General features: G+C 43.8%; 1 protein-coding gene and 1 long non-coding RNA gene across 5 annotated transcripts in view; one reads left to right on the forward strand and one right to left on the reverse strand.

The window, feature by feature from the left end:
* Nucleotides 1–27,620, forward strand: part of LOC146871124 (uncharacterized) — an 836,775-nt gene that overhangs the window by 77,336 nt on the left and 731,819 nt on the right. The window lies entirely within an intron of this gene.
* Nucleotides 1–27,620, reverse strand: part of TFEB (transcription factor EB) — a 205,180-nt gene that overhangs the window by 46,035 nt on the left and 131,525 nt on the right. For 3 of the 4 annotated variants that reach the window (XM_085650292.1, XM_085650293.1, XM_085650294.1), the window contains 3 exons: nucleotides 24,977–25,097; nucleotides 9,068–9,308; nucleotides 7,530–7,787 (listed from right to left, as the gene is read on the reverse strand). In XM_085650292.1, the coding sequence (XP_085506418.1) occupies nucleotides 7,530–7,787; nucleotides 9,068–9,265 (456 nt within the window). In that variant the 5' untranslated portion in view covers nucleotides 9,266–9,308; nucleotides 24,977–25,097. The remainder of the gene's footprint in view (nucleotides 1–7,529; nucleotides 7,788–9,067; nucleotides 9,309–24,976; nucleotides 25,098–27,620) is intronic. The other variant, XM_085650295.1, reaches the window with a different exon arrangement.

Here is a 27,620-nt window from a genome sequence, read left to right on the forward strand (position 1 = left end):
ATGGAAAAATGCATGGGAAAAACGCGTTTTGGGACCCCCCTTTTATCTCAGCCCCCGCTTGACGTATCCCCCCGAGACTTTCAGGGTAGGAGCGGAGCGTAGCGCCCCACCTATTTTGAAAAATTCGCGAGGATTCATCGACCGGCGCCAAAGTTATTCAAAATAGAATGTTGCGGATTTCCTATGGAAAAGGGGTCCTAACTATAACTACCTACTGGCGACCGCCAGTAGGTAATATATATATATATATATATATATATATGAAACTGCTAAGCTCCTCGAACCTCCGCTTTCAAACAACAGCAGCAGCAGCAGCAGCGGCGAACACAGGAGAACGGACCCCGATTGCTGGCAGGAAGATTTTATTTTTGTCCTTCGCTTAGTGACGCGTTTCGGGCACAGCCGTACCCTTGATCACACACTCGTAGCAGGCTGCCAATACATTTTAAATAAGCCACGTGAGTTTCACTTCCTGTGTCACATGATCATGGACATGGGCAACAGACTAGTAAGGAAGACAGATATCGTGTAATCAACAATACAACCATCTTAACTTTCCTGCAAACTTAAATAATTTGCTAAATTGTTTGTACAGTATTACTGTATATATATATATATATATATTCACTGAAAAACCCATAAGTTTCACACATGTTATAGTTAGCGGAAATTTTACTGATAAAAAACCAATGAAATTCCCCCGTTATAGTTACTGCAGGCAACTATAACTCACGCGACCGCAATCCTCTGCTGATGCTAATACTGTATTTAGACACTTATTTGCCCATGTCTTCTTCCATACATTTTTACCTATACATATATTACAAATATTTTTTTTTCATAAAGACACATATGTCATCAGCAGAAGATTGCGGTCGCGTGAGTTATAGTTGCCTGCAGTAACTATAACGGGGGAATTTCATTGGTTTTTTTATCAGTAAAATTTCCGCTAACTATAACATGTGTGAAACCTATGGTTTTTTCAGTGAATTTGCAAGGTTTTTTAAATGCTAATTCCTAACTATAACGTGTGTGAAACCTATGGTTTTTTCAGTGAATTTGTACGGTTTTTTAAATGCTAAGTTACTTTACGCCATTCGTGGCGTGCGCGCCCACTTAACGCAGTTCGTGCCATGCACGCACGGTGGGCACGCGGTGCGCTACGTGCACCGCGTGCCCACGTTACGCTAGATGGGCCATGTACGCACGATGCGCTTCGCGCACCGTGCGCACATGGAGGACATATGATGCACTTCGTTTTGAAAGGTAATATTTTAATTTTTCGTATGTTTTATAAGCCATGCACAAATGGTGCCCTTCGGGCACCATTTGCACACGGGGTGGAGAGAGTGTGGATAATTTTTTTTTTTATTTATTTTTTTTTAATATTTTAGTTTATCTCGTTTGTGATAAGCCATGCGCAATTGGTGGCCTTCGCCCACCAATTGCACACGGGGTGGAGAGAGTGTGGATGATTTTTTTTTTAAAATAATTTTTTACCGTACGCGTACGGTAAGCGTAATCGGCGAAATTACCGAAAAAATAAAAATTCCGTTTTTGGCCTTGGAGGATCTTTGGGGACTCCCTCAACATGCCTATGTGTGTGGGAGCTGTCTAAACAGCCCCTTTACATGTTTTTGGGCTTTAAATTTTAAAAATCACTCTCAGTGCGAGAGAGAAAATGGCGGCCGCTGCTTCCTGGTTTCGGCCGATTCGAATGTTTACTAAGATCTAAGAACCAATCAGAATCGCGCTCGCGCACGCTACCGTAAGCGCACCGTAAGCTGGCTCAGATATATATATTGATTTAAAGGCTATTTTCTCAGAATCTACTGAACAGATTTACACCAAACCTACAAAAGGCACTTCCTTGACCTGAGGACTACCTCTCTGCCAAATTTCTAGTAATTCTGTTCAGCCGTTCGGGCTGTAGCCCTGTCTAAAGGTCCTATGGAAAAATGCATGGGAAAAACGCGTTTTGGGACCCCCCTTTTATCTCAGCCCCCGCTTGACGAATCCCCCCGAGACTTTCAGGGTAGGAGCGGAGCATAGCGCCCCACCTATTTTGAAAAATTCGCGAGGATTCGTCGACCGGCGCAAAAGTTATTCAAAATAGAATGTTGCGGATTTCCTATCGAAACGTGGTCCTAACTATAACTACCTACTGGCGACCGCCAGTAGGTAATATATAAAAATATATATTTATTTTTTTTCTTGGAGCACATGCGTGCTATCAAAAATCGAGATGCAGCATATCCTGTTGCACGGCATTTTGAAGAAAGACACGAATCAAACGCCAATTTACTTAGATTCTTTTGTCTAGACCGCATTCCAAAAGCTGAAAGAGGGGGAAATAGAACTAGAAACCTGAGAAAATTGGAATCACGATATATTGTGGAGATGCAAACTAAAGCCCCATTAGGACTAAATAATGAGGAAGAATTATGGGTCCACATAAACTAATGAACAGTTAAGAGGAGGATGAAAATGATTTCATGTAAATGATGGATTTTGCCCATCCAGGGCACAATTATGAGTTCTTATAGATCAAGGATAAGGGCAATGATCTCCTGTATAAGGTGGATCCTAGCCCATTCAGGGCTTAATTAAGTTTTGACATGTGGGGTCCATCTAGAATTGAGTATGGTTATGCACTGTGCATTAAATTCGCAATCCTACATACAATAATTGTGATGTTAGGAATCAGGATTATATATATTTTATGATGTAATGAAGTACAATGAATTGCTTACTTTGACCTCTGGAACCAATGTACTACATGTTTGATTTAATTTAATTTGGCATTTGCATTAATATATACTTTTAGCATTGCTTTGGACACTACATCATGGCCGCCAAAACCATAGTAGTAAGGCACTACCAGTCCTCTTTTGATCTCGACTGTCTTGGAAAAGAAAAAAAATGTGTTTGATGTATATATGGGAGTAGTTGAAAAATCGGACTTTGACATTGAGGAAGACTTTATGCCGAAACGCGTCTGTCCGTGTTCGTGTGCATAATAAATTTAAATAAACACCAGTGCCAGAGTGCGCCTCGATTTGTAACCGCAGTTGGAGTCAAGGGTCACCCTGTTGGATACATATATATATATATATATATATATATATATATATATATATTCACTGAAAAAACCATAGGTTTCACACACGTTATAGTTAGGAATTAGCATTTAAAAAACCTTGCAAATTCACTTAAAAAATCATAGGTTTCACACATGTTATAGTTAGCTGGGCATTTCACTCGTGAAAAACCAATGAAATTCCCCCGTTATAGTTAGGTCAGATAACTATAACTCGCGCGCCCGCAATCCAGTGCTCATGACGTCACATATTACATCACTCATGACATGGTCAGTGGCATTAATCATGACATCACCGATGACATCATCCTTGTGATAGAGTGGCGGTCGTGCGAGTTATAGTTATCTGACCTAACTATAACGGGGGAATTTCATTGGTTTTTCACGAGTGAAATGCCCAGCTAACTATAACATGTGTGAAACCTATGGTTTTTTAAGTGAATTTGCAAGGTTTTTTAAATGCTAATTCCTAACTATAACGTGTATGAAACCTATGGTTTTTTCAGTGAATTTGTACGGTTTTTTAAATGCTAATTTATGTATTTATTTATTTTTTTAAAGTTTTATCACCGTGCGCGTACCGTGCGCGTACGGTGCGCTTCGCGCTGCGTGCGCGCGCTGTGGGCGCGCGGGGCGCTTCGCGCACCGCGCGCCCACGTTACGTAGTTCGCGGAATTTTTCCGTTTCTACCGTGCGCGTACGCTACGCGCACTCCGCGATTTTTCGTAAAAAAATTAAAATACATTTTTGCCCTTGGGGGTCCTTCTGGGATCCCCTGACCAAGGCTAGGGGGTCAGGAACTGTCCAGCCTGCCCCCTTTTCACGTTATCCACCTTTGTTTTTCACCCCCTCATACTGCGAGAGACAAAATGGCGGCCGACACTTCCTGGTTTCGACCGATTCGAATGTTTACTAAGATCTAACAACCAATCAGAATTGCGCTTGCGCACGGCAGTGCGCGCGTACGGTAAGCTTACAGTACGCGCTCGGAGCGCACCTATAGATATATATATTGATTTAAATGCTATTTTCTCAGGAAATACTGAACAGATTTACACCAAAAGGCAACATCCCTGACCTGAGGACTACCTCTCTGCCAAATTTCAAGTAATTCTGTTCAGCCGTTCGGGCTGCAGCTTGGACTAAAGGTCCTATGGAAAAATGCATGGGGAAAACGTGTTTTGGGACCCCCCCTTTTTCTCAGCCCCCGCTTGACGAATCCCCCCGAGACTTTCAGGGGAGGAGCGGAGCAGAGCGCCCCACCTATTTTGAAAATTTCACGAGGATTCGTCCATCGGCGCCAAAGTTATTCAAAATAGAATGTTGCGGATTTCCTATGGAAACACGGTCCTAACTATAACTAACTATAACTATCTACTGGCGACCGCCAGTAGATAATATATATATATATATATATATTCCACTGTCACAGACTGCCAAGGCCGCAGTAGTGATGGGCCCCTTCGCTGGGAAACCCTTACGCTCCAATATCTCTGAATAAGGGTCTACTACATGGAGGCAGAGCTGACGGGAGTGCAACATCAGGGCAACACTCACGGCTCTGCGTCGCACAGTTCAGTTTTGGCTCACCCTACCCATGTCAGTCATTGGGTAGGATCGCCCTATCAAAGACAATTCCTACCTCTGCTACTCTTCTATTTCACATTCCTCCCAATTTGCCTTCCCAAATACCTTTTCAATTCAATGGTTAGTTCGTAGACAGGTGGGCCAGAGCCTGAGAAACCACCTTAAATGTACTCACTTTGACCTGCTACACAGCTTTTAACACAGAGAGCTGGTAGTCAATCTCTCCAATCTGGTACACTACTTGTACCTACTGCACTAACCATTAGCATAGCTGTAGCCTGAGCAAAGGCTAAGTACTGCCAAGCAAAAAGGAGTTATGCTTTGGGTGGTTCCAAGATTCCCAATGGAGTCCAGCACCCTGTTGTTAAACAATGTGCTACAATCATGCACAGCACGTGTCAGGAGACTCATGACTGGTCTCTTCTGTACATGAAACCATAGCAGATCTATGAGAACATTAAACAGATGAGTGGGTTGTCAGAGCACACTGTACCATGATACTGTCGACCCAACTGGATATTTTTACATAGAACGGTTTTCAAGAAATGCTTTGCTTATTCGGAATCAGGCTGCAGAAATACAAGTTTAGGCATTCGGTATAGCTTGATAAACTGAGCTAATAAATCAAATGCATTCTATGTGCAAAAAGCTTAAAGAAAATTACTTTCAGTTTTCAAATGGTGAGACAATTGTCTAACTATCTGAAAATTGGAAGTTCCTTGAGGAGTGGAATCTTTGTAGGTTCAATACACTGATTGTTGCTGAGATGCTGAATTATCTGGCATGTTTTTCCGACAGTGCTGGATTGCAAAGCGGAAACGATTTCATATGTGTTACCTATAATGCACACTATGTTACTCCATTGTGTCCAAAGGTGTCATTAAACATGTGAGCACTGGTAAAGAAAACTGGACAGCACGCAAGATGGAAAAGACAGATTCTGGTGAAGTAAAAGACCAGGTTGAGAGTGAAGAAAAAATTAACTTCATGAAGATGAAGACCTAAAGTAAGAATGCAATCTGTGAAAGACAGAAAGAGAAACAGGAAGCATTGGAATGGGCCAAAACAGATTAAAGCCGGGAGACAACTAGGAGGCACGAAGAAGGGACTGCTGTGCTGCAGTCTCAACCAGAACAAACAGAGAACATGAGAAATGAGTCAGGAGAAACCTAAGAGGAAATGACTTTCATGAGTCACAATATTCGGAGATTAGGCAGCTCTGTTACACTGTGAGTATACGCAGCTACAGAGGTATGGTCAGCCTTTATGTGGAAGTGGGACCTTTTCTATGTGCAATAAACAACTCAGTGTAGGTATGACCATTCATCTGTCACAGCGAATGTGTGGAGCGGTGAGAAATGGGCCTCTGACATGTCTTGTCAAGACCTCCCACCTGAAACACCAGGAACAACCAAAACCACTTCACTGATGAGCGGCAACATATTCTAATGACTTCTTTTTGCAGTGCAAATATTGACTGAGCCCAGCATCAGGCGCCACCTGATGAATGAGGCAGCAGAAATATGGAACCAGTGTTTTGTGACCCGCTAAGCCATGGCTACCAGGCAAGTGTCTGGAGTGAAAAATATACTCGTGAAGGGTCCAAAGAGGAACCTGTTTCAAACTGCTACCACGGGGTGATTGTGAGGCTAAGGGGTATAAAAAAGTACCTGTTTTAGATTCTTTAATTCTCAACGGGAGAGATCCATAACTCACTTGACTCTGAAGCGATGTTTAGAAAGCCTAGTCACTGGATATCACCTTGAGACAGTGAACTTACCTCTCTCTAACCCTCAAATTATACATTTTACACTTCCTGTTAAACGTTTTATACCCTTTATGGCGCAAGTCCTGTAGCTTCAACCAAAGGTCACTGTTCAACTAGCAACAGCTGCAAGACCCTGCTCTATGCCACTCAAGACAAGCCAGAGATCGGCCATTTCTAGAATGCAAACAAATATCCCTAGACCAAAAGGTCATTAATTCAAGGTTTGACCTCAAAACTCTGGAGGCAAAGACAATCGAAGTCAAATACATTTTCTTTATAGAGAGCGCATATACAGTGAGAGCAGCCTCTATGCATCTAGTCAAAGTCTCACACTCTAAACACAATTTCCTTGAATACATGTTGCCTCTCAAAGTAGACCTAACTGCTCTGCTATTTGTGTGCTTCCAGTTTAGCTTTTCAAGCCTGGGATGCATATGTTTCTTGCTTAGTAATTGGTGATGAATGTTTTCACGTTTATTTATTAACATGTGCTGTTTTATAACCCAGTTTCTGGAGGCCTGTTGAGGTTCATAGGCTACCTAGCCTCTTATGTGATTCTTGCTCATGCCGTTGATGGAGAAGAGCTCCGCAACAGTGATCGCCTCAGAAGTCTCTATACAGTTGTTACCAAATGGCCGTCTCCCAAAGCGAGGTATACCTGCTTATCACAGTAAAATCTATGCCACCTCTTCCTTTGCTCAGTGTGTGAGATAAAGTTTCAAGCTTTGAAAACTACTAGAACGCATTATACTATATATTATACTAAAGCTCTTCTCTCCACTGTATTACACCCACCATGCCTTGCACTTCACCCCCAAGGTTTCTACTTATCTATTCTGACCTGCTTTAGAAGTCCACATCGATACTTGCGCTGGCCCTGCTTTGCTTCAAAGCCTCACAAAGTTTTAGGATTTCTCGGTCTCTTTTGTCGTTGGTGACGGTTGTGAGTTACAGGTTGGCTGTTAGTCTTCAAATGTGTTCTTGTAGATGCTTTCTGCTCACTCTCAACGCCTGCACTCCGTGTCGCCCCTGTTGCCCATCACACACCCTCTTGCCCTGGTTGTAGTTCCTTACCTCTCTCTCCGGGTTGGAACAGATGTTCAGCATTGCCATGGGACTGTTGGGGGTGCTATTGCCAGTTGAGGATGAGATCACCCGGCTGCTTCTTCCTCCAGGCGATACCGCGGCAGTGGGTGGCTTCGGTGAAGGCCTCAAGGAACTCACATGGGATGCAAACTTGTTCCCATATGTATCGGACAAAAAGTCCCTAACCTTTTTGTCCCGGGACTGCTGCAGATGGTAGGTAGTTGGATTCTCCAGGTTAGACTGCACCTATGAGGTGAGAAATACATTCAAAAGTTTTAGAAGAAATGAAAGAAGGATGGAGAAGGGCGAAGGATGGAGAAGGGCAAAGGAGAGAAAGCACTACGGGCAGATGTAGGATAAAATTGAAGGTGATAACAGATACGCAGGAAAGAAAGCACAGAAGAACTAAAAAATGTGAAAGAGAGGGAGCAAAGGAGGACGCAATGGTGAATGCAATACTAAAAAGAAAGGAAGGCGATACAGTGCTGACATTTATCAACAACAGACTAAGAAAGAAGGGAAAGATGGTCTTTGAGGCAGAGTCACGTTATTTGAAGCAATGCAAAAAACTAATGATGACTGAAACCTATGGATTTTAAGGTACACAGTTTAAAACAAGAAGAAAGCAAGAAAAGAGCACATGAAAACCTATTGGAAAAAGCAATTGAAGAAAATACGTAGGAAAGATGGAATCGAGTAAGAAGCAGAGTAAGGTAAGAGGAGTCGGTAATAGAAGGGAATAGCAGATGATAGTGAGGAAGGAAGTTAGAACAGATGGAAAGAAGAAAGGACTATGTTGGCTCACCGTCTCAAGTTGTTAAACTACTCCTACACTGCCCTGACCAGGCTCCCCAGAGCACTGCCTCGTACACACGTTTCCCTGTTTTCCACTAGAATCCACAATCCAGATAAAAACTGTCTACCACCAACCACACTGCTCTCCCGCGAAATACAAATTAGCTTGCGGATAAGAGCACCCCACTTTTCCAGAAACTTAAACACTCACCAGGCCCCAAGATGCTCCCAAGCAACACTGCAAACCAGTAAAATTCACCAAACAAGCCCTCTGCAGCTATGCACCAGTATTCTGGAACAACATGTGGCTCACTTTCAGCCAAGTAACAAGCCACACCAATCTGTAAGTTTTCCTAGTTTCCCCAAAGCGACTTCCTACTTACTTTCTAGCTTTGAAAATCACAAGTTCCTGACACCCTAAAACTAAACTATCCCTGTCAATTGAACACCCTACCAGCCCCTATTGCTCACTACAACACAACTTTTACCTTCCCATGCATCTTCCCTTCAATATAATGCTGCCTGCTTTTTGCTTAGCGTGCCCCCCCTGCGACTACTGATCATGGTTATTCTCTTAGTAAAGTACTACGAAAACCCTGGTGTGCATGAAGTCAATTTCATGAAAAATTTCAAGTAAAAAAAAAAAAAAAGATAGATGAGAAAGGATAGCAGAGAGATCAGGAAATGGATGTCTGGCCTGGGAGAGTCCAGAGCAGCACTAGTGCAGTCACCTTGAGGATCTCCACAGGCACAGGCGGGGGTGCCTGGTAGTTGATCGGCGTGCTGATCGCCAGTGACGACGCCACGGGCACATGATGTGGCTGCTGCAAATAGTGCATCTGCTGCTGCATGTGCATGCGCTCCCGTTGCTCCTCCTGCTGAGCCTGCTCACGCATTAACTGCATCCTCAGCCCGATCCGGGACGTCATGATGCAGGTGGGAATGGGTTGCTTTGGCCTAGATGCGCACAGTCTATAAAAGAAAGACACCATTAATGGAATGTAAACTCTCCAACTGTACCTTCTGCAAGTATCACAAACATATCCACCATTACATCACATTGGAAGCAGACAAATGAGCAACATATGACTATTCTCTTGGGGACCCACTCGCAGTTGATTTAGCAGTAATGGAAGTTTCACATTGGTGAATAAATTATCAGTAATGGAAGTTTCACATTGGTGAATAAATTATCAGTAATGGAAGTTTCACATTGGTGAATAAATTATCAGTACATGCAAGTGAACCGTGTTGACAGGTAAATGCATTAGAATGTCTGCACTTACATTAAGGGTGTTTATAGTGCAGGGCATGCTTTCCTTTCGTTTAAACTAAGGAATTTTAAGGAATACACATACTTTGGTACATAGACCTAGCAGCAGTGGCTTTTGGAACAATTTGCCCTCTATGAGTTTTGCTATATCCTTGTATTCTGACGCCATTAATGTATGTTATATCCATATGAAAATATTTGAATTTGGCACAATACTAGTGCCAGATAATGATTTTTGTCATCTCTGACGTAAGACAGGATTGTCCAACAAGTACTGTTTTTCCTTACAAAGGTTTCGATAATCTTGGATTGTGAGTCAAAAAAATTATGGACGAAACATTTATGACTATATGAGTACTATAACGAAACACTCATTATTATATGATGGTTGTCTGACAGACTATCGGTCCAAAAACATGGTGTGGACAGAATATTGTGTCAAAAATATCAAGTACCAAAATATCGAGAAAGTAAGTGCAAATAGGTAAGTATAGATTTACCATTCTAAACACCACATCTATGTGCCTTGGAGATTTATATATCTCCAAGGCACATGTACGTGGAGTTAAGTGTAGTAAAACGTTGCTTGCTCATAGAAATTTACCTTCACAATATTTTTGCCCTCGATATTCTTGACACGATATTTTGTCCACATGATATTTTTTCTACAATATTTTGTCCAAACACACTATATGACAGCTATGACGAAACACTCAAGATTATATGACAACAACCATTGTTGTTTACTGGCTTGCATTATTGAGTGTTAAGGCAGTCTTATTTCTACATAGGGCAACTGTCTCGAAATTAACCGGAGTGTTTTTTCCTTCCACATCCACCTTTATATAGAATGTGTCTCTTATCTTATGTTACCGAATCACACACTATATACAAATATTGTTGCACACAAATTTGATTCTATATCTCTAGGGACAATACATCGTTGTCTAGAAAGAAACATTCTCGTAAATAGGCCAAAGGTGCAATTTAGCTAAAAATACCCATTAAAATGAATTCCTGAATAAAATTGTAGATTACATATATGCACTCGCCAAACATTTTGAAACGTAACGAAAACATTCAGAGCCCTCGGGCTCACTTAGTTTGACGCTATTATGGTAAACTTTACGCAAGGGCAAAGGGAAAGGTTGCAGTCTCTGATCTCAAGTGACTATCAAATGCTGCCAATTTGATAAATTAGGATTACAGAAAAAGTGCAAACATGAAGCAGGTAAGACTGCAGCAGTCCCTTTTCAGTTATTTTTCTGGAAGAAACATTGATTTCACCACATGTAAATAGACATAAGTAATCCTGCACATAAGACATTCCCACTCACTATTGTGGCATATTTGGACCTTTCAACTTCAAACCTGAAGAAACGAATCTGACTTGCTGCCATGTGCATGCTTAGGACCTGCCTGTGGGGAAGACGTGTTCATCTGAAGAGCCATTGCAATTATGCAAACCAGTGAACAGAAAAAGGACAGAACACGACCCAACACAAACGCTTCACTTAAAGGGCGATATGCCCTCCTTTTGTTGAGTTTCATCATGGCTGGGAGCTAACGGCACCCTGACACTTGTATCCCAATGCAATGGAGGACAACAAAGGCACTCACTTTATCACTTTAAAAATGCCTAAGAGAAACTATGATTTAGAGGTAGCTTTTTAACATTGTTCAACCCCTTTATATGTAAGAGATATACATGCACAGTCGGAATGTCTGTAAGAGTAAATACACTAATAACGGTGTAAATAGTACTTCCTAATTAATTGTTTTATTTATTTTCTTACATAGCGCTACTCATCACAATATAGGGTATCAGGATGCTTTACATTACACACATTATACAGAGAAGAAGAAATATGCACATTTGTAAATTAATACACAAGAAACTTTACATAAGACAATTGTGAGAATCCGGGTTCTCTGGTTGGCACAGGTAGGTACTTGTGACAAGCAGGGAACCTTTCCTCTAGTCAGGGAAAGGGGTTACACTACTAAAACAACCCCTGCTCACCCTCTAGGTAGCTTGGCGCGAGCAGACGAGGCTTATCTCAGAGCTTCATAGGTTAAGCATTTGTGAACACATACAGTAACCAAGTGACAACACTACAAATGGACACCACACAGGTATTTATATTAAAAATAAGGATTCTTTATATAGGATTATCACAAGACGATTAACCGATTAAAAATACACAATACGGTTGCTTAGTTGGTAGAAGATTGCTTAGTTTCTCTTAACCTCTTCAGCGCTGCGCGGATTCCCGCGCAGTGCTGAAAGATCTGAGCGCGGGCGGGGCCATGACGGAACGGTTCCGTCATAAGCACAGCCCAACCGGCGTGCATGACGGAAACGTTCCGTCATCGGCATCGAAGAGGTTAAGTTCCTAAATGCGACACTTTAAGTCAATGTACCTTAGATGCGACACGCAGGGCAACGAAAGTGTTGCAGCGATGCAGATGCGTTGAAGTTCTTGGTGCAAAAGAAATAAAGACGGAATCTTCCAGATGCGTTACGCTTCTCCGATGTTGCGAGAAGGCTCGACTCGATGCGTCAGCTAGAGCGGCGTCACCTTTGACGACATGCGACGACAGCGGCCTTGGCAGCGGCACTCTTCTCCGACGTTGCGAGACGCTTCTGCTCGATGCGATGCTGCAGCGGCGACACCCCTTCTGCGAGATGCGACGACCGCGGCTCCGACGGCGGCACGCTTCTCCGTGGATGCAAGGCGCTTTTCTGGATGCGGTGCAATGCGACAACTACGATGGCTGCGATGGCGACACGCTTCCTCCTCGATGCGAGACTCTTCTCTCGATGCGGTGCAATGCGACAGCTACGATGGCTGCGATGGCGACACGCTTCTTCGGCGTTGCGAGACACTTCCAGAATGATGCGAGATGCTTCCGCTCGATGCGATGCTGCGGCCGCGACGCTCTCTGCGAGATGCGACGGCAACAGCTCCGACGGCGGCACGCTTCTCTTCCTTGTGTCGCGCTTCCAGCTCCTTGCGACACACAGTCCCTCAGAAGGCCCAACAACAGCAGCAGGCACTTCCAAAAGACTCTGGGGAGCTGGGGGTGAAGTCCACTGGTCCTGGGACTTCGTTCAGGGGGCAAGCTCAGTTCAAGCCCTTGGAGATCTTTTTAAAGCACAAGTTGAAGCAAAGTCTTTAGTAGTCTTTCTCCTCTCCTTCAGCAGCAAGGCAACCACTGCAGGCCAATCCCCCAGGTCAGGGACAGTACTCCTCCTACAGCTTTCCCAGTTCCTTATCATCTGGCAGAGGTTCTTCTTGTTTCAGCAGGATCTCATTTCTTGGGAGCAGGGTCCCAATACTTATACCCCTAATTCCTTTGTTCCTCTGGGGTTGAGGGGCCTTTGCCCAGTCCAAACCAGTTCTTGAGCACTCTGTTGGCATGACTCTGCCTTTCTATTCAGGGTGCAGGGCAGAGACATCAGCTGCTCCGCAGAAGGTGGAGCCAACATTGTGGTGGCAGAGCACAGCCCTATTCAGAGTCCAGGTGTACTCCTCCCACCCATCTGACTGCCAATCTTCCTATTCACCACCAGGCTACCTAGCCCTGCCCCTATGGGTATCCCCAGCCCTGTCACTCACACAACCAGACAGGCAGATACACATCATAGCAGAGGCGGGCTGAAATGGTCAGGCAAGCAAATACCAACTTTCTAAAAGTGGTATTTGCAAACACCGAATATTAAAATAAACTTTACTAAAATATGTATTTTATTATTCTGAGTTCAGGCATACTAAACTCGAATTTCTACCATGTTCCCTGGGTCTGTTAGGATCATAGAATGTAACAATTCTGACAGCCCATTCTGGCCTATGGAGAACAGGTAGCCTTACAATAGTGAAAACGAAAATGGCTGTAATTCACTATTAGGACATGCCACACACATCAGGGCTTGTCCTACCTTATGCTTACAATGCACCCCGCCCTTGGGCCTACCATAGGGGTGACTGATATGAAGTTAAGGGAAGGTTTAGGGACTGGCAAGTGGGTGCACTTGCCCAGTCAGCATGACAGTACCAGACTGCACGCAGGTTCTGCAATGGCAGACCTTAGATACATCTTACCAGGCCGCTTCTGTGGGTGGCACAACCAGTGCTGCAAGCCCACCAGCAGCATTTGTATTTACAAGCCCTGGGCACTCCTGGTGCACTTTACTGGGGTCTGACAGTAAACCAATAAGCCAATCATGGAATCCAACCAACATATACATTTTACAGTAGGGAGAGCATATGCACTTTAGCACTGATCAGCAGTGGTAAAGTGCCCAGAGTCATAGAATAGCCAACAACAGGTCAGAAAAAGTACAGGTGGAAGGCGAAAAGTCTAGGGACCATCCGGCCAAAAGGGCCAGGTCCAACAACAATGATGTATGTAGGAGTCACACATCAATTTCGGTAGGTAATATACGTCAAGAATGCTATGTTTGGAAAAGCACAAAGTCAAGACTTTAAACGTAACACAGTGGCAGGTGTTCTCTATGCTAATAAGACTTTATTATTACCCAAAATAACCTTTTTTTTTTAAATCTTAAAATACGAAAAATTGAGAAAAAAAGTAAAGTTCTAAATGTATGGCTTGCAATTTGCATAGAGTTCCTTTAAGCACATTGTGCTATATTAGAAGGATTGCAAGTTATGAACTGCAAGTAACAAAATGATTTCTGTGACAAAAGCAGTAACCCAGTATGCTATCTACATAAAATGTAAATGTGGGATCTAAACGTTACAGATTGTGCTTTGCAGCAGGCACACTAACCTTTAATGCTAATTTATGATGACCCAAAACTGTGACTAGACAAAACACATTTCTTCAGCAAATGTATTACCCACCAGAGTTATCTTACCATTATTATCGCCTGAAAATTGCTGGACCAAGATCTCTGCAGCAGATGCCTTAACCCTGTAAGATATTTTACCATGCAGCCTGTTTGTGACCAATTAAGCAACCGAGGACAGATACATGAGGGAGGTAGCTGGAAAACTCACACACTCTTGTAGAGGGTTTAAACACAAAGAAAAAAGTAACAGCTGAAAAATGAGCAGTGGAAGAACATAAGAAATGCGCCCATGCTCCAGGAGAGGGACAATCACAGGAAGGAAAGCCTAAGGAAGCTGAGAAATAAGAAGCAAGCAAATGAGAGTGACAATGAAGCCGACCAATGGTAAGCAATGAGTGGGCACTAAGCTTACTGTAAGCTAACAAAATGTCTCGCAACAGACGGCACATGCGCTGTCTTAGGCGAGACCTAAAAATAAAGGAATAAGCTGAATATCAAACTCCCCTTTTCATGATTCTGGCCCTGATATCTCCATCCCTTTCTGCTGACACACCTTGACCCCCAATTTATTGGATCCTGGGTAATTTTATTTGCATTTCCAACACTATCAGAAATTTAGTACCAGCAGATACTCTGTGGCAGTAAATACCTGCACACACTATCAGAAATTGACTACCACCAGCTACTAAATGACAGTTAATACCTGCCATACAGTCAGAAAATTGAGTACCAGCAGATACTGCATGACAGTCAGTAACTCCATACAGTGTAATACTGAGTACTTGACAATGTGAGCCAGTGAGTCCCTGCAGATACACTGGTGCCTTCATACCCTGTGAGAAAGTGAGCAATGACAGATGCTGTGCGACAGCACGTACCTGCAGATACTGTGGGACTGTTAATGCCTGCATAATGTCAGCAAACAATGCAATAGTCAATAACTGCACATGCTGTGAGAGAGTGAGTAACAGCAGATAGTGCTCCAGTCAATGACAGCATATACTGTAAGGAAGTCAGTACTTGCAGTACAGTAAACACAGAGTACCTGCAGACACTGTAAAACAGTGCTAACAGTTACAGTAAGCAAATATATTGACACCGTAAGGCATTACCTTCAGACATGGCGACCATAAGTATATGCCCTTTCTGGGAGACATAATTTTCGGATAGTATAATAAGGCATGCAGTATTTGCATGTACAGTGAGACTGTGAGTACCTATTAAAAAGAAGTGCTTGCACTTCTGTTTTACATTACAAACATGGTGGCGGCTAACGTGGGAATGTTCGAGGAAGAAAAACCTTTCTACATTCTGCTCCTAGAAGTTGAGAGTGGCAGGGAGGCATTCCACAAGCTGTGCCAGATGTAAGTGGAGCGGTATCCTCCAACTGACGCAGACCGACCTTCGCACTGTCTGGGGCTCTCAGAGTAACACAGGATGCAGACTCTTCGCCCAATACCTCCAGGCACTCACAGAGTAACACAAGATGTAAACTCTTCACTCTGTACCTCCAGGCACTGTCAGAGTAACACAGGATGTAAACTCTTCAACCAGTAACTCCAGGCCCTCACAGAGTAACACATTGCTGACTCTTCACCTGGTGCCGCTAGGCACTCACAGAGTAACACAGGATATAAACTCTTCATGTTGTACCTCCAGGCACTCACAGAGTAACAATGGGAGTGAACTCTTGAACCAGTAGCTCCTAGAGCTCACAGAGTAACACTACGCTCATTCTTCACCTGGTACTTCCGGGCACTCACAGAGTGACAGAGAATGTGCTCCCTTCCTCGGGTATCTTCAGGCACGCTCAGAGTAGCACAGGATGCTGGCTCTTCACCTTGTACCCCAGGTTTTCACACCGTCGCACAGGAAACAAACTCTTCACCAAGTAGCTCCAGGCACTCACACAGAAAAAGACACTGACTCTTCACCTGGTACCTACAGGCACTCGAAGAGTAACACAGAATGTGATCTCTCCCTCTGGTATCTTCAGACACTCTCGGAGTAACAGAGGATGTAAACTCTTCAACTTTAAGCCCCTAGCGCTCACAGAGTAATAAGATGCTGACTCTTCACCTGGTACCTCTAGGCACTCACAGAGTAGCACAAAATGTGGACTCTTGCTCCGGTATCTCCATGCACTAATTAAGTAGTACAGGACAGAAACTCTTCACCTGATACTTCTAGGCACTCACAGAGTAGCACAGGATGTGGACTCTTTCTTTCGGTATCTCCAGGGACGCAAAAAGCAGAGCAGGGTGCATGGTGTTCCTTTGGTACCTTTAAGTGCTTAAGGTGCCCTGCCTTTCTCGTGCCTCTTCAGGGACACACAGTCTGGGGCAGTGACACAGATCCTTTACCACTAACACCTCATTGCACCTCCCGCTCCTAAACCTGGCAATTTCTTAACCGCTCTCCGTACTCTGGACCAGCCCTGGGCATTAGCCAGAGTACAGGGCTGAAAGGGAGGTTGCCAAAGGGGTGTTGGCTATTGCTTCAGCCTGATGTGCTGAGGGCATTGAACAGTGTCCAGAATGACATGCGGTCCAGGATTAAGAGGGGTCATTGACTCAGGCATGGGAGAGTTTGGGCTTGAAGTACTGGTTGCTGTAGCTTCTGTTACTCCATCATCCGTAGCGTGGTGAGTGACGCGCAAGCATGCACCCCTCCCCTCAAACACTGTGAGGAAGCATCAATGAAGTATTCATTCACATTGGCTTTGTGAAACTAGAGAGTACAGTCTTCAAAGGAAACAATACGCTTGTACGCATTATCATTCCAGATAAACCTTTATGCTGGGCTTGAATTGGAAATCTGTGCATTTTCATCGTAGTAATCATATTGTTCCTACTTTACCCTCCCATATGAGCAACATTTATTAAATCCCCTTAATAACCTGAGCCACAGTATCTATAAGAAAAACATTTAGTCCAACTGTGATAGACCCTGTTGGATTTAGACAAATGAGGGAGTAGTTAATGCAGGGTCAATTTAAGGAAATATTTAATCGGTTAGTTAATAACTCGCTTAGTCCCCCTAAAGCAGATTCATGATGTGTAAATGCTGAGTTTAGGATAAATGTTTCTCAAGATTGTAGGCATAGCCTCAGAAATAGATTGGTTGAGTTTTGTCCGCTTGTTAAAGTGTTGGTGTTTCCACCCAGTAGGTTTAGTTTCTCTGCCCAGTAGGATGGTGTTTTACAATATCATGTTTTATAAGTATTTAGTAATACATGTATCTGTTTCCATTAATAAAATGTTTTACAAACTGTACACAGTTTATCCTCTCAACACTGTGCTTATTATTGCTAAAAACGTCAACATTTCATTTTGTTTGATTTATTTCATATTAATACAATTAAAAGGTTTTGAGAGTCGAACCAGGAAAACTATGGGTAAATATACCATCTTAAAGCAGCAATTAAATGTCATCATCGTTCATCAGTGAGGGCTTGTCTTTCTGTTAGTAGCCTTTGGAATTGTCGTACAAATTTGGCTAGCCATGACAGTTCCATTGGGATTTCCAGATTAAAAAGGAGTTCCATTGCTTCTGTGCAAGTGCAGGTGTCATACTTTAAAAGGCGGGTGAGTCACAGTCCATAAAGGAAGCATCCTGGACGGGCTTGAAGGCCAGGCCCAATTGAGCGGCCCGCTACTACAGCGATGAACATATACTGATGGGCACATTTGAAGCCGAGAATCGCTGGAGCCAAGAACCGCGAATCGGAAGTTGAACCGCGAAGCCGCGGGAGGCTGCAAGAAGCTCCGGCGAGTCGCAGTGAGCCCCAGTGAGCCCCAGTGGGAGCTGAACCAGCGGCAGCAGAGCCGCGGGGGTCAAGAACCGCGCTCTGAAGAACCAGGAAAAGCTGGGCTGGCTGAATCCACACCAGGTTTTCCGGGGACCCAGGTGCTGCTTGCTGACGAGTGCCCGGGACCTGCTGCAGACGTTGGCTGGTGGCCGAGCAGAGCTTCAAAAGAAAGGAAAGTGCCCGACCGCCCGATCGCCGAGCTAGTGCAGAAGCTCTGCCCTGGTGCCCTGGTGAGCGGGCCTTGCAGGCGGGCACCCGAGATCGACGGTCTGCCTAGTGGGCCTGATTTAGGTTGTTGATGAGGACGGTGGCTGAGGACCCAAGGCCTAGGGTGGAGCGGTAGCGAGAGACGCAGCTACCGGGAAACACCCTGCGTCACTCCGTTCATTCGGCGACCTGATTGCCAGCCTACAGTCACGGTGAGCAGCGAGCGCCTTTGTATCTACTCAACGAAAGTGTCTTTCAACATCCCCCCCTGTTAATACCTGTGGCGCAGCAGGGCTTCTCTGGAGCATCACGGGATAGAGCCCCCCTGAGCACGTGGGACGCACAGTTGCCCTGCATAAGACTTTGTATTGCTTAGTGGCCTCGTCTACTGGCGAAGTGCGAACTTGGGTGTCCCTGCTGGGAAGAATTGAGCAGACTAAGGTGCACGGATTTGGCCTGAAGCCTGTAGTGCACGCAGGGTGATAGTCGCTGAAGTGTGCCATTACAAGCCCAGCAATTGGTCACCACACCTAGCAGCGATCAGAACTGATACCCCCGGGGGGTTGTTTGTTCTTGCTTGCCACGCCGGTTTGCTGTCGGTAGGGACGCCTGAGAGACCGGGGGTACTCCGCATCGTCTGGAGAACTTGGCACCATCACCGCGGTCTCCCTTTGCTGGTCCCTGTAGTGGCCACATTCTGGTGGAACTCGGTGTCCGAGAGTGTAACACACCAACACACCAACTCCGCCAGTTACGAAACCACCCGCAGCTGCTGAGGGCGGAGGCATCACCATCGCGATATAAAGTGCTGCCACACACCCCACTGCGCGGGACGTGCCGGGCCAAGGGCCTGAGACTGATCGAGGCTGGGCTGGGACACCTCCCTTTTATCTCCCTCTTGTGAGCCTAATGTCTGTGTATTAGTCCCCACGGAGCATTGTTAAACCTGTTAAACTTGGGATAGACTTTTTTTTTTTTTTTTTTAGAGTATAACCCCAGATACAAAACTATTTGTAGATTTGTGGGAAGACTGTTTGCCCTATTTTATTGATTAACATCAGCTGGTTCCGTCGGGGTTTGAGGAGGCCTTAATATCTAATAATTATGGGAAAAGGTTCCCCCCCACACACAAGGCCGACTACTAGGCAGAAAGCCCCAATTCGAACCCCTATTGCTCAACCCATTGCCCAACCAACTGCCATCGACAGAATGCTGCAGCAGGCTATTGGAGCAGTCTCCAGTGAAATAGAACGCACTGAGAGACGCCTCTCAATAATACCAATGATCCCAAGTATCTCACAATCTACGGATCCAGAGGCTTTCCATTCACCCCAACCAATAGTTGTTCCTACCATTCTAGACTTGTCGTCTACACAAGAAACCATAGCTGCAGGTAACACTAGTAAGACTGGTACGGGTGGGGGGGGGCAAAAAGAAAAGGAGCACCACGGAAGCAAAATGATCGAAAGGGAGGGAAATATGTGAAACACATTACTGGGGTGGCGACAAACCAACAGCAAGGGAGTTATATTGCTGATGAAAGTAGTATCAAATCTTCGGTGCCTCCAGTATGGGTATCGCATTTGGCCACGGAGCTCAAAGCATATCTCGAACAGTTTATAAAATCTGAATTCGAGGATGCATTGAGACGTATTGATAAGTTGAACACACTGATGGAATCATGGGGGACTAAAATCAATACTGTTCTCCATACCATTGAATCTGGTAAACCCCCAAATTGGTTAACTGCTCCCCAACAATTAATGGCATCTCCAGATGTCCCTTCCCAGCATCCCCTCCCTGAAGAGCAAGCATTGACTGTTCAAACCTACTGGTCCACCAGGTCTGATTTTTCAGCCCAAAAAAACCAGGGCCCAAATATTCTTGAACATAGAGTGCCTCATCTTTTTAATAATGACCAAGATTCTAGGGTTAAGGCAACTACCCCCGGTCTGACAGCTAAAAAACAGGTAGAAAGAACTTGTGAGGCAGACATTAGGAATATTCCCTATTCTAAGCAAAAGGAAACCAATTCTATACTTCCCTGTATAAACTTGCCTCCAGCCTCCATACCTTATGTCGTTTTACTAGCAGGAGTACCAGAGTTGTCACCAGGTCGAGGGGAGACATATCTTGAACTCAAAAACAAAGTTACTCATTGGTTACATAAAAACAGACCACTCCCCCACTCAATCTACAGTGAAATTCTATTCACCCGTAGGGTTAGTTGGTTGGGGCAGAGGCGAAAAGACAATTTGGGGATTGTGTCTTGATCAACTTTAGGGATAGAAGGTCGGTTAAACACATCCTCGAATGGGGATCCCCCAGGGAGATAGGAGGTATCCAGACACTTCCCCTGGGTTACTTCTATCCCTCTAGTTCCTTGCTAGATAGAGTAGGAAGCGTGTATAAAAAATGGGAATCGAGAGCACAGAGCAGCAATTTTTCAAATATGGGCCAGGGTTGTGAAAACATTATGACATTTAACATCCCTGTCAGCAATAGATTTAGTTCCCTCGACCTGGTCGATTGACTAAATCCTACTTGTAAATATTTGATCCCCACTAACAATCAGCAACCCGCGCCCCAAAATTGTGGAAGAACTGAGAAGAGTGTTCAGCTCTCTGAGAATATCTATGAGGTTATTCCAGCACCAAGTACTCCTAGTGTATATGTTAAGATACTAGGGGACCCAGACTGCACCCCTCGGGATGAGTCTGGGACTCATGATCAGGCTAAAATTTTGTACCAAGGTGTACAACAGGACGGGTGTTCTATACAGAACACTAAGATCCTATCCTGGAATATAGCAGGTCTTAGCTCAAAAATGGATCTCCCAGATTGGGGAGAGTATATAGATACCCATGAGCTATGCCTCTTCCAGGAAACCTGGTCACGGCTAGATATGCACAGAGTGGGTTATGTGGCATATTATATTCCAGCTGTTCAGGGGCCAAGGGGGAGACCATCAGGGGGTCTTTGTACCTGGTTCGGTATACATCTGGGTTGTATCATCAAAATGATGGATACCCCTTCTCCTGATATTTTGTGTATCCTTCTCACCTTCCATAATATTTTGAAAATTGCTATTATTAACATCTATTCACATCCAGTGAGGCAGGGGCAAACTTCACAGACTGTAGTTTGTCTGTCTACCTTTCTTCATACTTTGCCCGAGCTCACATATGTAATTATTGGCGGGGACTTCAATTGTCATTTTGAACCATTAAATGGTCTAACCACCGCCATCACTAGTGAGGAAGATTAGGTTTGGTCAATTCCCGAATGTAACGCTTACCAAGTAAGGGGCTGGACCCCATTAGTTCTGCAGATGAGCTCACTCACTTTTAGGCACTAACTTAGGGCATGTAATGGTCGGTTCTCTTCTGATTGTCCGGGTAATTTTACGTTTAATAAGCAAGGTTATGCATCTATAATTGATTACGTTTTGGTAGACGTTGAGATATAGCATAGAATTAGTGATTTTTCTGTCCAACCTCGCTGCGAAAGCAACCATAACCCGCTGGTGCTAGAAATTGTTTTCCCACAGCCCAACGACCACCAGAATTTACCCACCCAACGTGTCCCAAATTTAATAGCAACTGAAGGTGGTAGAAGAGTACGCTGGGCAGGGGCGGCTGGTGACATTTGAAAGTGGTGGGGTGTAAAATGATTTCCATACTGCACCGATGCGAGCGAGCGTAGCGAGCGAGCCCGAACCACCATAAGGGGGGTTCGACATTTTTTAAAAACGAGAGGAAAAATTGTGCATTTTCAAGCAAATTTGAGAAAGCATGAAGGTTAATAAAGCAATTGTGAAAGTGCAGTTATTTCATTAATAAACAGATGTTTTATAATATAGGTAGCTGCTTATTCAGTATATCCACAGAGCTTCATAATAGACTTCGAGATACAATGCATTTCTGAGTACCTCACTCACAGATGTTTTTTATTTAACAAACAACTAAACTGGTTGCAAAGTAGCAGCATTCAAAATTGTTTACTTTTTGAAAATGAAATCAGCACGTCTCTCTTTAAGAGCAGCAAACTTTTCAATTACTTGAATGTTAAAGTCGGGGATTTTCTGAACTAGCATTGCCAAAGCATTGAGTCTTTCCTCAAGCATGGTGTTCCTCGGGAATGTCTTAATCCTCTTTAAGGCTGAAAAACATCGTTCTGACTCGACTGTTGTCATAGGAGTGGTTATGACAATTTTAAGTAAAGCCACTGTCTCTGCAAGTGACTTTTCCATATTAAGTTTATGTATTAAAGCCAGCAAAGACAAGGCACTTGTGGCCTTCCGGTACACAGGCATTGCGTACAGTACAGTCAACTCAGTTCTCAGCTCCTCTTTTTTGAGCATAGGATAAGCTTCCACAGCCTCATTCAGAGCACGCTCAGGGAATGATTCATCATATTTGGCAAACTGTTCACTTTGCAATAATGTGGCACTCACCAAATGTTTTGTGAAAGAAAAACGTTCTTTTGCCTGCACAATTACAATGTCACATATCTCCTTTGCAATTCGGACCAGAGTGGTGATGTTTTTCCGGCGGTTTGAGAAAGTAGATTGCTCTGGCAGTTTGCTGTCTAAATTGTCAACCCCATCTCTCACTTTACTTATGCTTTGTACAAACATAGTAGTATATACTTGCACTTTGACAGTATCTATCTCTCGTGCTTGTAACTGATTGTATAACAGGTAGACATCTACCATTATATCACAAAATAAAAACAGTAAGAACTGAAACTCTGTCTTGTAGTGTTCTAGCAAAGCCACGGGCTTCAGTCTGACTTTTGTAATCAAACTCATCATTGTCTTCTATGGCGGCAAAACATTTCTCAAGGTTCTCTCTATGTTCATAGATTACGTTGACTGTACGGATGTTAAAGTTCCAACGAGTTGAGGATCCCCTTGGAACGCTTTTGTCCACAATCTCATGAAGTGCTTCCGTTCTTTTGGGGGAAAGTGAGAAGAATGCTGCCATGCCTCCTATATCCTGAAAGAAAATTTGTCTTGGTGATCCTTGATACTGCCTGTTGCATAATAAGATTAAGTTGGTGAGCGTAACAGTGCACATAATGAGCATTAGGGTACACATCTCGAATTCTTTTCTGAACTCCACTAAGGCTTCCACTCATTACGGACGCACCATCATAGCTTTGCGCGCTAAGTTTTTTTTTTGAGGCAGCCCTGGAAAAATTAAGCTCAGTTGACGCACTATAGCTACAGTAATGGTTTCTGCACTAGAGTCTCTTAAATGTGTGAAACCATAGAACCTCTCCACAACTTCTCTGTCATTATCAATGTACCGAAACACTAATACGGACTGTGTTTTAGTGGCCACATCAGTGGTGTCATCAGTCTGAATAGCCACAAAGTCTGTGTTTTGCAATTCTTGCACAATATGGCTTCTCATAATTTCGAGCATACACTCAAGGAGTTCATTTTGTATTGTTTTAGAGGTGCCCTTAAAGACTGTAGCACTTGCTAAATGTGCTTCCATATCCTTGTCTATGCTTGCTATTAAATCCACCAGGCCTCTGAATATCCCAGGTTTTGAGGAACTTGGCGATTCATCATGGCCTCGCAATGCCAGTTCAAAAGCACCACAGAAACGAATGCAATCAATTATTTTGGATAGAATCTGTCTGTTCCTATCAACTGCTTCATTGTGTTTCTGTATTGCTTTGCGGTATGCATCACTTATCTGCTGCTCAATCGGAGCATCTTCCCCCAACATTCGCAGTCTAGTCAGGTTTTCCATATGCTTTCTTGTGTGTGCATGCTTCTTTATTTTTTCCAGACAAATGCTTCAAGTCTGTTACTCCTTGATTTGTCCAAGAAAACTCACCACCAAACAGCAAGCAGGGGAAGCAGAACAGAGAATTTCTTAAAGGGCACCCTGTAAGCTAATCAGCTTTTGTGTACCAGGCATTTGAGAATGTAAGTGTGGACATGTTTCCTCTGTCCTGGGAAGTTTGCTGTAGCTTTATCTCAGGCTGATGAGGTCCTAATTGCTTTAAATGTAGTTTCTGTTCAAGTGGCCGTGCCTGGAATGACCTTGTAATCAGCTCTTGTACTGTATTCATGATGCCGATGCTGGCCTTACCAATATATATTATAGAAACCTGTCAATAATCAAAGTACAACGTATAAGGTGCGGTGCAATAATATCAAATTTCAGTATAAATACATATATCTTGTGCAGTACCGCAATAAATCTCCAACAGCTCCCCTTTACACAACATGACTGCTAAAAATACATCCTTACTGGCTGCTGCCTCTGTGTGCCATAGAGGTTGCTGAAGGCACTGAAACAGACTCTGCTTGAGGGTCTTTAACAAGGCAAGGGATAGATAGTGCCTTTAACAACCGTTATTGCGCAAAGCACAGGGCTAAGGCTATTAGTAAATTCCATCCACTGAGGGTACAATGTTCAGAATGTGCACCCAACCACCATGTAGAGTGACCACCCGGATACATATCCCTAACTTCAATGTACAAAATATAGCATCAGTTTCCTTACCTTTAACACTGGTGTTTGCTGCAGCAAAGGAGGTTGGGGCGGCTGGGGCCTCTTGTTCTTTGCAGAAAAATTGCCCAAAAATGTGGTAATGGTTCAGGTTGTTGTCAGCCTTTACGAGGTGCTGGAAATAAAAATATAACAATTTATTATTGAAACATTAGGGAAATCAAACAAAGACTGGGGGAAAAAACACAACGCTCCAATTTTTACCTTGCAGTTTGCATGCAGCTCTTAGATGACAGTTAATAGCTCACTGTTCTATGTTAGGATTTTAACTTACAAAAAACTGCAAGTGACAAAAGGATCTCTCTGACAAAAGCAGTGACTCACTGACCTATTACATCATGTGCATTTTGTGATCTGCATCAGGTACATATTCTTTGCAGCACATGTGAGGGGGAGAGGTGCAAAACAATTACTTTGCCATTTGCAAAGTCCTGCAGCACTTTCAATCTATTCCCAACCACGTCTGCACATGTTTTAGTGAGTGTATTTTCAAATGATAAAAGCTGAAGAACTATCATCTAAATGTCTCACTCGCCATGCCACTCCCTCCCCATGTGACTCCATCCCCACCCCAGAGTCATGCCGACCACGACTTTTCCACTCAACCCAATCCGCACAAAAAAAGATAGGCCTGTGTCATTGTTTTATGTGTGGAGTTCTCCACCCCGACTGAAGGGTCTCCGCAGTCATAAACTTATTATTAAATCTGACTTTGTAAATAGCAACAAAAAAAAAGTAAAATTGCACAAAAGTGTAAGTTTACCATTGTGAATTAGGCCCTAAGGCTTAATATATATGTATATCTCTGCAGCAGGCGGGCCCATAACACCCTAAGTTATCTTAAACTTTTTCCTTCTGAATTCGTGGATTCCTACAGTATTTTTTTGTATGAGGTTAGCCTTTTTATTCTGATTTTAGCAAAATGATAAAGATAATATATACTTAGGCACAGGTGGTTTCAGCCAGCCCTCTTCATTCATTGGTCTGCTATTGAGTCATTCACTTTTTTTCTGCCCACTTCAACATACATCATTGGGTAGAGTCTGCCCGCTTGAGCCACCGGCTACATTTCCTAGGAGTGATGGCATTTTGCCTGTGACATGTGGAAGTCATTTGTGCATCTGCCTAAAATCAGTAATCTTTTCTTTTCAGGGCTCACAGGCAACTCCTTGTCAACAGTAGAGTAGCAAGGATGACATGGACCCTGGCAAAGCCAACGAAAATGTCCCCTTTGACTGCTGTTGGTGTAGCAAAATACTGCAATAGTCAGGGTCCAATTAGTCCCAGTAGGGAGCAGGTGAGTTAAACCTCACCTGCTGCATCAATGGTGGCTACGCTCCTGCTTGTCAGGGCTTCGAGGTTAACAGTCCCTATTCCTTCTTGTCATCACTTCCCTGCCCTGACATTCTATTTGTTAGCCTAGCTCCCTGGATTTTACTCAACTTTGTTCCATCTGCGCCCTGCTCTACCTGCAATATGCATGCTGAATAGTCAACATGATTGTTACAAATACTTCAAGTGCAAAGAAAGGATACTCAGACATAAAACACATATTTTTTAATATGAAGCACTGACTGAAATAGTTTTCTTTCTTAGATTTTGGTGCATTTGTGATACTTTATTTTTCTAGTTATATAATCTGCAGCGCCCATTATGTAAGTCGTCTATTTGAAGATGGCTGCCGTTTCACTGTGGAAGGCGAAGGGTTCCAATGCTTTGTCATTTTTCCCCATGTCGATAGCTGACGTACCGGCATACATGTGTGTTTCCATGGCTTCCTGGTGTCTAGTCATTGTTTTGCCCTTTCTCTTTGCCTTTGATTGCTGTGTGGACGTACTTAACTGTTTCCCTGACTTGCTGTGGTCCTGGGTTTACTATTTGTCATTCTCCAATACCATTGTTTGTTGTGGGGGCAAACAAAAGCTTTTTCATGTGCACCTGTTCCAATGTACAACCTCCATATGCTGGCAGTGTGAAACGTGCTTCTAGCTGGATAATTAATCAGTTCCTGAAGGATTAAGGGAGAGATTCAACTGATGTTATATAATCTGCACAGGGCCAGTTTTAGCTCTGGTGGCGCCCGGGCGTTTAACGGCCTTTTCTAACTCCAAGCGGGGAGGGTTTTGAACCTGCAGGTGTCTGCTGTACTGTGGAAGAATGCTGAGGAACCCCAGGAGCAGGGGCTGCTCTTAGCTGTCTCAAAATGCCCACCGACATGAAAAAAACTTACTTTTCATAGGATGGCTTTGCTTTCCAATAAGTAAAGACCATATTTGAAAAACATTGAAACTTTGGCAAAATAAAAAGAAAATGAACGAAAAACTTTGGTCTAAAGTATAATATATTAAGATGGACAGGACGTGTGTAAAAATGCAGATACAATCAATGACCATGACAGCCAGAATAGCGCCCTGAAGAGCAGCTTCTGGCAGGTAAGGGCTGTAGGGCTGGGGCAGAGTCAGTTGCGTGTGAGGCCATTGCCTCTGAAATGGTGGCAGCTGTAACACTGAAGCGTTTTAACACGGGGGTGCTTCTGGAAACACTCGAAGGACTAACCAAGGTTGGTTGGTAAATGACTGACGGGCTCCTCTGGGGCAGGCAAGGTCAGTTACATCTCAGACAAGTGCAGGTGAAAGGG

This window comes from Triturus cristatus, chromosome 1_1 (genome assembly GCF_964204655.1).
Source record: "Triturus cristatus chromosome 1_1, aTriCri1.1, whole genome shotgun sequence".
NCBI classification, from domain to species: Eukaryota; Metazoa; Chordata; class Amphibia; order Caudata; family Salamandridae; genus Triturus; species Triturus cristatus.